The sequence below is a fragment of the Artemia sp. Qi Xiang Cuo genome, chromosome 15 (assembly GCF_049724085.1).
Source record: "Artemia sp. Qi Xiang Cuo chromosome 15, ASM4972408v1, whole genome shotgun sequence".
Classification (NCBI taxonomy): domain Eukaryota; kingdom Metazoa; phylum Arthropoda; class Branchiopoda; order Anostraca; family Artemiidae; genus Artemia; species Artemia sp. Qi Xiang Cuo.
Window position 1 is genome coordinate 13,945,961 of NC_142808.1, and position 15,245 is coordinate 13,961,205.

Consider the following 15,245-nt stretch of genomic DNA (forward strand, 5'->3'; position numbering starts at 1 on the left):
TCTTTGTTTTTCTTTTGTTTTTTTTTTCGTTTCCTCCAGGAATGATTGTATTGAATCAAGGGTCCTAGAAGGTCAGGAGAGGGCTCCTTCAAATAACAAATTAAAAGTTTAGGTGATCAAAGAGATTAGAGGCTAACTAGCCCTCTTCCCATGCCCCTTTTTTCTGCAAAGACATCTGAATAAAAATTTGAGATGGCCATTTGGTTCATCATAATTGAAAGGCCCAATAAATATGCTGGGGGGGGGGCTGGTTACCCTCTGATCACTTTTGAATCTTAAAAAGGGCACAAGAACTTCCGATTTCCTAACAAATATGTCCCTGGTAAAAAAAATAATAATGCATTCAAACCTTATGGCCGTTTACTATAGTGAAAGCTAGGGTGTTATCTACTGATTGGGTTTGTCTCGTTCGCAGTTAATCCACAAAATTACATGAGCAAGGTTAGGTTTGTGTCTATTACAAGTTTTTTGGGGCAACAAAGTGCTTTGTTTTGTTTTTATAAATTCTTTTGGACAATTCTTATATCAAAAGAATGAATAAATATTATAATTGTTTTTAAAGACAATATATAATAGTCATCTAACACACAGTAGGGCATTTCTAAGTTTGAGATTGAAAGGACTGAGGTTAAAGCACTTGCGTGTAGGCAATATCTTATTGGAGGTTTGATCATGGCTGCCCCCAGTAGCACAAAAGCACTATTTTATTATGTATAACTCTGTAACATGTGCTCATGATTGCTAAAATAGCACGAAAGTGTGCTAATTAGCGCTATCACAGTCAATTATTTTGCTGTAGCATCGAAAAATGCTGTGGAGCATGCAACTTTGGGCAATTTTAGCACTTTAGGGAACTGACCGTGATGGCAACCCTGATTATCACACGAGTTTCCAAGGGAAATACCTAAGCATCCTTAAATTTTCTGGTATTCTTCAGCAAATTTTTCTAGAGATCCTTCAATAAAACTCATGGGAAAATGCAACCGTTTCCCCTACCTCTGTGTACAGATATCAGTACAATAAAAATTACTGATATTTTTTTTATGTTGTAGATTGAGATAAATGGTCCGTCACGACGCAGATGTGGATGTACTATATGACATCAAGTATGCTTTTTATGTTGGAAATTATCAAAAATGTATAAATGAAGTCAGGAAACTTGAGGTAAGTATTTTAGAACAGATTTAAATTGTAAACTAAGTTTGTCTCAGCTAAGAAATACAAAGTACTCTTAGGGATTCGAAGTTTAAAATACTTAAACTTTTTTTTCCATAAAATAAGAAGCATCCTGAGAACTGTAATTATATTTGTCAACTATATGAGTGAAGGACGGAGACATATTGAATATGGAAACTGCAGGTTTTTTGTATAGTTTCTGGGGTCTAGCCATATGTAGGGGAGTACTTGGGATTTTAATTAATTAACATTTACAATCAAAGAAAGGTTTTTGTTTCTTTATATCCAATCCGAAATTTTTGAAAAACAGGCATATTCTTTGTTTATGTAAACTTTTTTTTCAGTTATAAAATAGTTTCAACTAAGGTGGCTTATAGAAAATATTTTTCCTGGACATACTTATTGTGCTGTTTTGGAAAAAATAGTACTTTTTTCTTTGGCCTACTGTATAGCAAAAGTAAAAATAGTGAGTGAGAAAAACAAAACTGATTCATGTTTTTATAACTAAAATTAGTATTATGTTGTGTAATCTTAAATGGTGGTGTATTTTTTTTTTCTATCTAAAGGCCTGTTCTCAGTGAAATTTGTTTAAGGCCAAGATTTGGGTAGTGCTTGTTTAATCCAATCAGGTATTCCGTTGAATTTTTTGGTTTACTGAAAAAATCTGATTAACTAAAATTAGCTCTAGCTAAGGTTTGCATTGTCTCCTTGTTTTCCTTTGGCAGCGGCCACTTGCAGGTCCAGCTAGACTTCATGCCTTTCTGTTCAAGCTTTTTTTTTGGCACAGAAGTCTAGATAAACAAACATGTGAACAGCATATTTAAGCACATACGATAAATATAGTGACAAAGAAATTTTCTGATTTCTAGAATTTAAAATACTAGACACAAAGCTTTGGACTCTAGACCTAGATGCTTGACTTAAGTTTATTGCAGCTGAACACCAAATATGGCCTGTAGACAGGAGCAGCTCAGGCGTGTGTGTGACAAGACACATGGCTAGACATGGGGATCTTGCTAGACATGTGCGCAAAATTTGTTTCCGAAATTCGTTTCCGAAAATCTGTTTGGAGATGAGTATTGCTAATCGGCTACAGTTTTGGTAGCTAATTGGAAAGATTAACGGTGGGATTTTGATTTATTGAATAGCTTAATCCGATCGTAGAAATAAAATAGAACAGGTTTTTTCAAATGAAAGTAAAGAGTGATGCTGGCAACCCTCCTTAACCCCGTGTTCTTTACTATAAACTTTTAACTAGATCTTTCCTGAAATCAATTTAAAATACAACAGATGTGAGCAGTGCATTTAGACTGGAAATCGTATTGTTACACAAATGGACTTTAAAATAAATACTACTAAGTATCATGCTGGAAGCTTTGTGGTAAAAATTTAAAAAAATTTAAAAGCTAAGAAGTGATTTAGTTGATTTAATTCAACTCAACCCCTCAGTTCTCAACCCTGACGGTGATTTTAAGATTAGTTTTTTTTTTTATCACAGTACTTTGATTTTGGAAAACTACCGTTTTCCGTTATAAAATTCTATTTCCGAAATAAGAGGAGGGCTCTTGGGTTTTGATTACATTTTTTAGAATTTTGATTTTTATTTACAAGATGTTCACCAACAGGAACGGTTTGGTTGTAGGTGTTTTTTCTAAATTCTATTTTTTTTTTTTTTGAAATGGATGGATTTCTAAAAATTCTGTGAATTTAGCAAGAACTTTACCGGTTAGTTTTTATGACAGAGTATTGGAAAATGTCAAATATGGAAACTCAAGTTGAGATCTTGAAACAACAAAGAAAAAACAACGGTATTTAGTGTTAGGAAACTCAGCGTAACGTTAACGTTGTAAACAGTGTAACATTAGGAAACCCAAAATGGTCTTGGAACAACTAAGAAAAACAGCGTTATTTAGTGTTAGGAAACTCAGTGTAATGGTAACGTTGTAAATAGTGTAACGTTAGGAAACTCAAGTTGGTCTTGAAACAGCTAAGAAAAAACAACGTTATTTCTGTTAGGAAACTCATTGTAACGTTAACGTTGTAAACAGTGTAACATTAGGAAACCCAAAATGGTCTTGGAACAACTAAGAAAAACAGCGTTATTTAGTGTTAGGAAACTCAGTGTAATGGTAACGTTGTAAATAGTGTAACGTTAGGAAACTCAAGTTGGTCTTGAAACAGCTAAGAAAAAACAACGTTATTTCTGTTAGGAAACTCATTGTAACGTTAACTTTGTAAACAGTGTAACATTATGAAACTCAAGTTGATACTTAAACAACTAAGAAAAAAGCAACTTTATACAGTGCTACCTAAAAAAATTTGAAAGCTGTGTATGCTTTCTCGCTTTTACTCCACACTAGTAGTGACATTTTTCTACCCAAATTCCCTGTCCAAATGTAGGAATTGACAGCAAGATATTTTCATCTTGTCATATGCAGGGCTCCCAGTCCTTACAGTTTCTCTCAAGATCTTGAAATTTTACTCCTGAGCAAAGTGTATGTATTGAACATTGACCTAAAGAAGTATATCAAGTTATTTATTTATTTTTTATATTTTGGGGTTTTATTTTTAATGTGTTTTTTTTTTCTGTAGTGAATTCTCAAATGATGTTATTAAATGATAGAATTTTTTTTCTTATGTCATTTTTGATTTTCCCGTACTTGAATTAATAGGAAACGACCTTTCTATTATATATATTTCAATTACATATTATATTATTATACTACCGCAAATTGTATTTTTACCCCTTCTGACCTTGCCTAGGGTGGACTCCCTAAATTGAAGACCAAATGTAGAGTGGAATCACCCCCGTCCACCCGATGACCACTCTTACGAAGAGATTACTATAATTTCTACATTTTAAAGTGTCAGAAATATCAACAAAAAGAATGTTTAGTGAAATGACCTTTCAATCCAAAAAATGTTGCAGAAATTTAAATTCGAGATTAAGTTCCTATGGTTTTGTTAGTGATTAAACTTAATTAGTTAGAACTACTAAAAAAATATTTTTCAAATCAAGTAGGATGACTGTTTGTAATTTGGTGAAATCCCTAGTAATTGATCGAATTACTCGTTTTGTTATGACTATGATGTATCTATTTTTTTTTTTTTGATTATTCAAGTTCATTATGTGTATTAACTTTATTTCGATGACCTATTCATTTATTTGCTATCGTATTTTTATTTCTACTTCTTGGATGTTTCTGATATATGCATATATATATATATATATATATATATATATATATATATATATATATATATATATATATATATATATATATATATATATATATATATATATATATATATATATATATATGTATATATATATGTATTGTATATTATTATTACTTTATATGTTATTATTTATAATATATACCAATATATTTATTCTTTTTTCTTATTTTAGTCCTCAGAACCTGCTGTTAATATTGAAAGAGATTGGTTTTTATACAGGTCTTACTTGGCCCAAAGGAAGTATGGCCTCGTCAATGATGAAGTAAAATCCTCTAGCAGTGTCATCTTGAAACCTCTGAAGCTACTTGCAGATTACCTAGGCTCTCCATCGTCAAGGTAAACATACAAGTGTGCCATTAAAAATACTTGAAATAAATATATTTATTTCTGAATAAGCAGAGGCGGCCATATTGGTGCACGGGGCCTTGTCCAGCTGCCACTGCGTACGGCCTGAAAAATTGTCGGGGGGGGGGGGTCTAAACGGGCCAAAATACTTTAGGCTTCAGTGGCAGTCTCTGTGCTTCATCTATGTGTCCTTTATTTGGGGGAATTACTTTGTCTCGTTTCAGTGAATCAGGAGTAAATCCCGTTTGAAGTGATATGAATGTAGTTTTACGTACATTATTAGGATACTCTACATAGAGTCTATTTGTTAAGATTGACGCTTCCATTATTTTATCGGCGATCCAAATCTTCCTGGGCCACACTTTTTAAGCTTTACCAGTTTGAAAGGGCACGCCTAATTATACACTGGCTGAATGATTTCCAATGTATGATCAAAGACAACAGAGACGTCATCTTTAAAATACAACTTAAATCATGCCACAACCTTAGTTGATATACTAAGATGATATACTCACGAATCTTTGCCCTTTTTTTCGCACTCAGTTTTTTTTTTTACCTAAAATGAAAGGCTGTTTAAGCAAAAGTACAACTGGCAAATCATCTGAGCAAGAGTAGAGAGCCAAATCCACTCCGACTCAAAAACTTCAAACCAACAAATATATCATCGATTAGAGTCGCCGGATGATACGCTTAGGAATATACGCAATTATACGCATAGGAATAGATGATAAAGGAAAAAATCATTATCAACCATTAGGCTTAAAAAATCAAATTATGTCGACGCAAATACAACAAATCTAAGTTAAGATTGCCCATGGAGATGAAATCATGTCTTGCATGAGACACCCCACGCATCAGCTCCCAGTGGTGATTCTTGTCCCTCTCTTGCGCCTGGGGCAAAATCTTATTTAGAGCATCCCCCCCCCCTGTTGCCCAAATTTTAGAAATTTTTTCATTTATTGACAGAATTTTGCCAACTGTGTCCTCTACTTCATTTTAATAAAAATAAAATTACGAAATGATTATAAACGTTAGATTATTTATTTGAAATTTTGCGCCCCTAAATTTTCTGCGCCCGGGCAAGTGCTCCCTCTATCTCCCCCCTAAAGCTGCCTCTGTCAGCTCCCCAAAACTACGAGAAAAATCCGAAGTGCTGGAACTGGGAGGCCTACACATGACACAAGTAATGCATTTTTTTTTACCCCCAGACTCAATTTGAAGCACAGGAGAAGTCATAAACAGAGATTTAAAGAAAACCGGAGTTTTTTGGGAGGGATTAAAGAGAAAAGGCGTCAACGGGTTAGGGTGGAGGAGAAGCGTGTGTAGCTGCGTTGGCCTCAGATGGCCAATGAGATGGCCAATAGTTCTACAATGAGTTATCAGTTTCAGTAGTAGTTTATAAAGTATGTATTCTGTTGAAGTTTCAATAAGATAAGATTTATTGCAAAAAGCCTGTGGGCCATAGCAACACATAATACAGTCTACAAACAAAGGTCAGGAACAAAATACAGCTTGAGATAATAAAAATCAAAAAAATAAAATAGAACAACAAAACGATAAAAAAAAGAAAGACTTTTTCACCAACAAACACTATATAATAAAATTCAAATCCTAAAAATAATAACAGGCTATCCCCTCAAACATGATTCCCTATGTTTAACCCCTAAACGAAGAAACTTACACAACTGTTTAATAGCACATGCATTCCTCTCAGCCACCCGCTCAATTAACCTGCATTCACTCCCAAACACTCGTCCAAAACATTCATTCCGCAACTCAGATGAAATAAGTTTTCATTCACACATCCACACATTGGGCAATTATTTTTCATAAACCTATCTAAATAATTAACAGACAAGGAGAAGAGCTTAGGAGATAAAGTACATCCTTGTTTCGAACCCACATGTGACGTATCCAGCCAGAAAAAATCTCCCACAACCCTAACAAAAAATATCACCATCTGGTATACACCTTCTTTTACTATTACAAAGCTAGAAGGCGAGCATAATTATAATATACTTTCGATTATTAAGCTCCTATTTACCAAATCAAAAGCACTATTTGGGTCTAAAAATACTATGAATTACCGACCATTTTTTCCTCTAGCATATTTCCTTCTCAATACATCCAAAGTAAAAATATGGTCAATAGTGCTGAATGTCGATCTGAATCCCGCTTGTATCGGGCTGAGTATTTCCTTCTTATCTAACCAATCTTTTGGCCTAAATTCCAGAACCTTACAAAACGGTTTACTTACCACAGTCCCCACAAACATAGACCTAGTTTTCATGCAACTTCCTGATACCTTTCTTAAAAAGAGGCACTGCTACAGAAATGTCCCATGAGCGAGGCCAACAAGCTTTCTCTACTACAAACGAGAAAATTGCGACCAACATGGGTATTAAAGTTGTCCTTCCTAACCTCAGGGCCTTGGTAGATATACCATTTGTTCCTAGACACGGATTTCTATTCATCTTTTTCAACTGATCCCAAATTTCTTGTTGAGATACAGGCCTAATTAAATCGTAACCATTCTGTCTTAAAGGAGATGTTGCCGTCCCTAGACCTAACTCTCTATCCTCTGAACCATTTGACTCATTCGCCCTAACATATTCTGACTCCCTATTTTCAAAATAATCTGGCCATGTCTCAACTGCTGGGACGTCTCCTCTTATTCCCGGGCCCTGGATTGAACATTTAACTACCGACCAAAACTCTCTTGAGTTATTCACACTATAATCTTTCCTCATTAATTTTCATCTGCCTCTCTCTCTTTTTAACTCTTTTAACCTCATTATAATCCGACCTTAGATTTCTATATTCAGCTAACCTACGAAAATTTGTTTCCTGATCCAATGGGTCTGTGGCTTTAAGTAGCCTGAAAACCCTAATTACCTCTTCCCTTTTCTGCCTACATTCCTCATCGAAAAAAATCCTCATCTTTTCTGGCCGGATGTTTTTGATCCTGAGATAAATGCTTGATTCTCTCATAAATTCTATCTGTAATTACCGAAACAGTTTGATGAAATTCAGCTGGTTCTGAAAAACTCAAAATCGAATGGCAATCATTCTGAAATTCCTCACTTTCTAGTTCCATTTTAACCAATTCTTCTTTCTCCTTGGCTATCCAAACTGGTTTACGGATCCTTTCCTCACACGTAGACCTTTCATTTCCCCTTTCGGACCGTCCAATACACGCTCTCAGCTCAATACTCACTGGCAGATGGTCAGATCCAACCAACTCTAGTATCCTGAGGTCTCCCCCCAACCTTCCGTTCATGATTGGTAAACCTTCCTTTTTACAAAAATTTATTAAATTCCTTCCCGATCTATTTATTTTCCGAGACCTATTCCTACTTTTCCTAATAGGAAAAACATACTCGCATTCATTCTCCAAACAATCATTCTGACCTGGTTCATTTACAAGGGGTTCACCAACCTGCAACTCATCCTCTTCACTAGTATATGCAATGAAGCCCCCTAGAAAAACAAAATTACGGTAAGGGTACATTCTTTTATACAACTGAGTTTCATTTTCAACCAATTCCCATGCATCTTCACGCCTGTAAGAACTATTATTCGGAGGCAAATAAAAAACACACACAACAAGGTGAATTTTTAACTGGTAATAATAACCATAATGAATTTTCAGACTCACTTTCTAGCCTACGAAATAAATTAAATACACCCTTCCTTACAAGCACCGAAACTCCTCCATAATATCTACCATTTGCCGAAACTTTTCTCCGACACTCAAAAACATCAAAATCTTCACATGCCGAAAATTCATCTAGAGAATTCCACGTCTCTATAAGGCAAACAACATCCCAACTTTCACTACTGGCTGATCTACTTGACTCTAATAGATTTTTTAACTTTTTCCTGCTATAACCTTGTAAATTCCAAACTACAAAACTTAAACACGATTCACTATGGCCCCGTATTCCCTATTTTGGCAATTTTGACTGGTTCTCAGGCACTACTATATGCCCCCAAATAGGATGCTCCTGATAAAAAACCGGAGCTTTCACAATTTGGTGGGTCCCAAATGATTCGTGATCCTAAATCGCCACCTTTTCTCGAGCATTTTTTTTTGCGCTTTTGTCTTTTTCCAAAGGATGAATGTTCTTACTATTTCTTTTGCCCTGTCTCACACTCTGCTGAGCTAAATCCACCGCAGGTTCATGATACTGCCCACCAACAAAAGCAGCCGGGTCCCTCTCTTCTAGACTGAATACAGAAGCAGCACTTCCAAAACTCTGGCCACTAGCAGCAGAATTTACCGATCCTCCTTTCGCACGCGAAATAATCTGATTACTCTGATTTGCACCAGCGTAGGATGTCCCAAGTTCTTTAAAATCATTATGGGGGCTAGCCACCTCATCACTCGTACGTTTTTTTTTTTAACTTCATTCACTGCCCCATGCGTGACTGACTTTGATCCTTCTTTACTGAGTGAACTTGCATTGTCCATTACTTCATTGCCCGTGTGCATATTACGATTTAAGTCTGAACTATGATGATCATGGGTTCTCATTTCCTCTACTGCTATAACTTTTCGTTGTTCTCGATAAATGTCTTTCACTTTACCCAATTCACTATCGTATGCAAAAATCTTATCCCCACGAAGTCTCACACCCCTCAGCTTTGGACGTAAATGGCCTTCCGTACGCACGGCTTCCAAAATTGGTATCAACTTACTGCGTGCCAATAAATCTGAAGAAGTGTAATCTGGGGCTACTGACAAATGAAACCTTTTGAAAAGTGCAGCCGAAGTAAATATGGATTTTTTCAATTCCTTAAACGCTAATTTAATTACGACTGGTCTGACTTCCTATTTTGAAGGTAAACGAAGAGTATCGTTGATATCTGTCTGCATTAGCCTGGTGCCTCCTACAATTTCATTTAAGCATCCAAGAATGTCCTCTTTTAGACTAGAACCCCCTTATCTTTTGGTCAAAATTGTAGAGTTTCACATTGCACCTATTTTGATCCGCCTCAATTCTATCCACTATCTTTTTATTCTTTGCAACTTCCATTTTCAACTCAAGAACTTCCGCCTCTGTATTTTCCTATCTTTTTTCCACTTCACAAATTTTCTTATTAAGAGATTCCGAAATTGACGAAAATTCTACAGATAATTTTTGTACCTTTTCGCACAGGGTATCCAGTTTTTTAAGCTCTATTGACATTTCAGTTAATTTTTTTTTTTTAATCTGTAGCTGGATTTCTGTTGATTCCGTCATCTTGATGGTAATTACTAGCTACTTAAAATAGAAAGGCGTACCTTTTGAAGAATCAATTAATCCACGCTGACTCAAAGCGTGCAGTTACCTAAGCCGCCTTTAATAATGCCATGGCTAACAGTAATTCCGAGTGAACTTCTCAGCAAAATCGAAAGATATTTAACTTTTCGACAAATTCTGCAGGAGATGTATATTACGAGTCCAGCAAATTGATTGGTGGATGATGTATTTCACAATTTCAATCATATTTATATAATCCGCTTTTTAGATGTTCACTGAATGAGAACTAAAACTGAACTGGATATGGTAATTCTAAAAAAAATATGTCAACCGAAATAATAGTTTTCTGTCTCGATTTTTTTTTTTTATTATTATTTTTTATTTTTTTTTTTTTTTTTTTAAGAAGCGGATTCTCTTGCTAAGTATAGGGCCATTAGTAACAGTTATTATAGTCACCAGAAGACTTCTAACGTCCATGACGGAATGATGAGTTCTATCTTCAGCCATATTCCCCAAAATAAAATAATATTTTTTTTTTAGGACAACTGTTGTGGAAGCCTTGAATAGTCAAATGAATGCTCCCATTGACCCCGATAATTATGGAATAATCATAGTTGGAGCAACTATTTTTATATGGGAGCAGAATTATGAGGCTGCCTTAAGACTCTTGCATGGCTCCAAGCTGCTAGAATGGTATTGTTACTTAAATATTTTGTCCTTTTCCTTGTATCTCTTTTTAATGTCTCTTATGTGAAGCACTGGTGGTTATAAGTACAGAGAGTAAAATTTGAAGGAGAGGGAAGAATCAAGCCGCTCAAGTATTTGATAGCTCAGAAACCAGCATTTTTAGCTGATATATGATTTTAAGGAATCTACGGTGGATTAGAGTTTGGATCAAGAAAAGGGGTACTTGTATGATATACCCCCTACCTAATATTCTTCTAATATGTTTTTCTGACGCTCAATCCTAATGAAATATACCTAAGTATGATAAAAATATAATACTTTAGAAATGAATTTGGGCTATATATTTGCACATTAGGGAGGGGGGGTAAAGTATAGCGGGTCTGCATGCGTAATGTGTTAGGTATAATTATTCTGCATATTATGAAGTAAGAATTGTTTTATAACTTCACACTGTCCAAATACTTTACCCCCCCCCTCCCCCCTCCCTAATGTGTAAATATGTGTCCCGAATTATATGTTTTCCATTTATTCTGTCACTTCTCTTTGTCTTGTCTCACGTTAAGCTGAAAGAAACTAACAAAAAAAGTCGGTTCTAGAATGCGTCAATGAATGAACAACTTGAGCGGCAGGGGCTATATCATAAAAGTACCAAAAAGGCTTAAAAATTTTATAGTCTGTACAACTATCTCTGTATTTTTACTACGTACAATTTTTATGGATATTTGTTCCTGTTATTGGCTTAAACAGTTTGTATTTACTGTATTTTGGGTGCATATTTCCCTAAAGGTTTTAGGTATGTCTTGCCTCTGAAACAAGCAATCTTGTGACAACCCTGCACTATAACTTGCATAAAAATAAAACAAAAAAGAAACAAGATACTTAACAGTTTGATTCAATAGTCTCATTTCTATCCGTTCACCGCACCAGAATTATGATAATACTTTGAATTTTTCTTGGAGAAGGAATTAAACTTGATTTCTGTGTACCAGGATGACTGACCGTATTTCAAACAGTAGACTGTGCGAAAAATGTGGTTCTACCCCTCTTTCTAGGGCTATAATGAGAAAAAGTTGAGAAGGCTAGGGAACGTTCTTCGGATGAAGGATGACAGATTGCCGAAGATTGTTCTTTTTGGCCAACCGTCAAGGGGTAAACGGAAAGCAGGTCGTCTGAGATTGGGGTGGGAGGATGTCATAAAGAAAGATTTCAGGGAAATCGGAACTTTCTGGGAGGGTGTAAAGAGGGAGATTTTCAATAGATTGGGATGGAGGAGGAGCATGCGTAGCCGTGTTGGTCATGGCGGTTTGGTTCTGTGGTGAGTTGTTAGTAGTAGTAGTACTATTGAAAAAAATATATAGATTAAACTGGCTAAATCGATGTCGCTCTGTCAAACACGGCTCCAAGGTATAATAAGGCCGTAAAAACCTATTATTGAAAAATTTGTTACAGGTTAGAAAGTTTGGAATGATTTAACTTTAAATTTTGATAAATAAAGTTTGATGAACCGAGGAAGTAATTTTTAGACTTCTTTTCTGTAAGTAAATAAGACAAAAAATAGCCCGAATACTTTTTGGTTTTATATTCAGAAACCTTTATCAGCTGAAAAAAGAAGAAAACGTAAAACACACAGTAAAACAGCATAAAAAAAAACTATACCCAATAATGATTTATTATTGATCTTGAAGCCATTGGGCCATGGCAATACAAAATGAAAATTTTCAGATTTACTTAGTTTACACTGCATAAGCATTACACAGATTTAAAAAAATATATTTTTGTGTTTCATATAAGAGAAAAAGAAAAGAAAAACTCGAGTCAGAAAAACTTAAAGACTTGTTTGTAAGAAATGCTGAGCACTCTTATTGATAATACACAGTGTATAGATAATGACCTTGAAATTTATCAAAGTATTTACTGCAGTTTTGCCTCGTAATTTTTTTGTTCTTTTTTACACTCCGTATTCTTCGATGAAAAAAGATGAATATTTGTATTAATAAGTGTTTTGATACACTCTTACCTACTAAACACTAAGTTACGCTTCAAAGAAGCTATATGTAGTAGGAAAAAGTGAGTTAGACTTCACAGCATTTCGGAAACGCCATCTGTAGCGTGCTATCTAAAGGTGGTGCCTAATTGAAATATATGCTGCTTCGGTTCCCTTGACAACCCGAAAATTTGCAAAATCGGTAGAATCAACAGCGAATCGTATTTTGTCTGACAGGAGGGTGGAAAGGAGGAAAAGGTGGCAAAAGGAGGAAAAGGCCGAAAAGGACTGGGCTCAAATTTGTCAACTCTAAGGAAACGTTGATGATAAAATCGTTCAAGATGGAGCAAACCCTGGGATAGAATTTTAAGTTTTGAATCCTGTATTTACTGCAGTTTGCCTCGTGTTTGGCATGTTTTTGTTCTTTTTTACACTCCGTATTTTTCCTTCTTTGTGTGATGAGTTTTCAAATAAATAAATCAATAAAATCATAAGGATACGATGAATATATAATAATGCACATATTCAAATTGCCAAGGACATCAAAATGAAAATATATTTTGGTCCCTTGGTCCATCTTAGGTCCATTCATAACTGAAAAGGACTATTTCTAAGATTTTCTTTTAGTTGTTATTCAATTATTAAACATTTTTCGTTGCGTAAATTCTCTCCTTTGTTGCTACGCTGAATTTTAAAAGGGAACAAGCGGGAACTTTTCTTGTTTACAAACAAGCCCAGCTAAACGGGTGTAACATCCATTTATCTGTATCTGATTGTCGAATGATACAAACATCAATAGGGCGGTACAACCGTTATGTTCAATATGGCTATTGAACAAATTTAGACTAGTGGGAATTAAGCATGGACACTGTTTCTGTTTTCTGTTTCTGTTCTGTTTTTAAAACACCTGCTTCTGTTCTGTTTTTGCAAAAACACAGAAACAGAACAGAAACAGATGACCTGTTTTTTATTTACCGGTTCTGTTCTGTTTCTGTTTTTATAATAGCTATTTCGTCATGTGTCTGTTTTTTTTTTCTACCTGTTTTTTTTTCTGTTTCTGATTTTATTCTAGTGATACGAGAATAAAATATTCGAGACTTTCGAACTTACAAAATAGTGTTTTAAATCATAATTTGAAATTGTGAAGAAGCGTGGTTACGCCTCATACAATTCTAAAATTGGAATGTAAGTAAAATGATGGAACTCTGTGTGCCTAATATATCAAATAGTGCTACTATGTTGTTTCATCTAGGCAGAATTAGAGCCTAGGAGTCAGATGAGAGTAGGTATGTGTGTAGATAGGAGGCCATTAAAGGTGTAGTTTAGTTCAACTAAAACAACTTGTTTCTTACTGTATATTATTCAGTAAATTGAGCAGCAAAGTTATACAGATACTGTTTCAGGAGACAAGCGACCATTCTTTATTTACAATTGACCAAAACAAGCTGCTCGACCAAAACTCTGCTGCAAAGCCCTGTTTAAGGACAAATTGCAACTTTCTGTGTTTGACAAGCCAGATATGAAACATATTATTTGAAAAAAAAAAAAACACGGGGCTTCACCATCCTGGGAAACCATCCATCATCACATAAATATTCCTGCCAGAAAAAAAGTTAAGCAGAAGGCTGCTTTACGGTCTGCCATTAAGGCTAGGTTGACTTGTGACTGCTGGTCTGCAAAATAATCCGTTTTTATTACCCCAGGAAGATTACCCTGGAAGGATATTAGTAATCTTAGAAGATTACTAATATCCTTCCAGCAATCTAAGTTGCAATCAGGAAGCTTTCACTGACAGGTAAGATGTTCCGCATTGTGACTCTAGACTATGAGCACTTTCATGAACTTCATGTTTTGAACATTGTCTTCATTCATCTGTTACACAAGCTCTTGGATTTTAGTCCGCTCGAAACTTCGCCAATGACATCCCTGAAGAAGATTGCTTGGAATCCTTTGATAAAGTCGAAGATGCCAATCCAACTGGTAAAAACTGTTCAGACGGCCTTTCTGTTCCTTGTTCTGAAAACTCCGGAAGTAAAGATACTTTTGCTAAAGACTCTGATGAAACTGATGCAGTGTCTACGGATGAGGGCGGCGAAAGTAACCGGGAAGAAAAGTGGGGAGCTGGGGGTCTGTCAAAAAACGATGTTGCAGCACAGGCCATCCGAAGACACTTAACGCTTGCTCAAACATTTGAAAAACTGCTAAAATTAATTAGAAAACTAAAAGTTTCCACTGTCCAGCATGGAAACTTAAAAAGATGTTGTAAAGAGAGTGGCCTTCGTTCTCGTATCCCTCTTGACATGAAAGTGCGATGGAGTAGCAAATTAGATATGATTAAATCTACAAAAAACTTAGATAGCCTGGAAATAGTTTTTTACATTTGACATTTGCAACGGTTCTATTAGGAGTCCCTTGCTTATGTCTAATGACTGGACTGTACTAGAAGCTGCTATTACCGTACTTTCTCCCACGCACAATACTACTGTAATGGTAAATTCTTCTTACATATCCAATTAGCAGTCTAGTTCACATAGTCTTTGAAGGGCCTTGGCTCTTTTGTATCTCTA

General features: G+C 35.3%; 1 protein-coding gene across 1 annotated transcript in view; it reads left to right on the plus strand.

Annotated features, from left to right (window-relative positions):
* Nucleotides 1-1,018: 1,018 nt before the first annotated feature.
* epsilonCOP (coatomer subunit epsilon) overlaps nt 1,019-15,245 on the plus strand; it is a 35,198-nt gene continuing 20,971 nt past the window's right edge. The window contains exons 1-3 of the mRNA XM_089100917.1: nt 1,019-1,164; nt 4,589-4,752; nt 10,548-10,700. Coding sequence (XP_088957043.1) covers nt 1,063-1,164; nt 4,589-4,752; nt 10,548-10,700 — 419 coding nt within the window. The 5' untranslated portion in view covers nt 1,019-1,062. The remainder of the gene's footprint in view (nt 1,165-4,588; nt 4,753-10,547; nt 10,701-15,245) is intronic.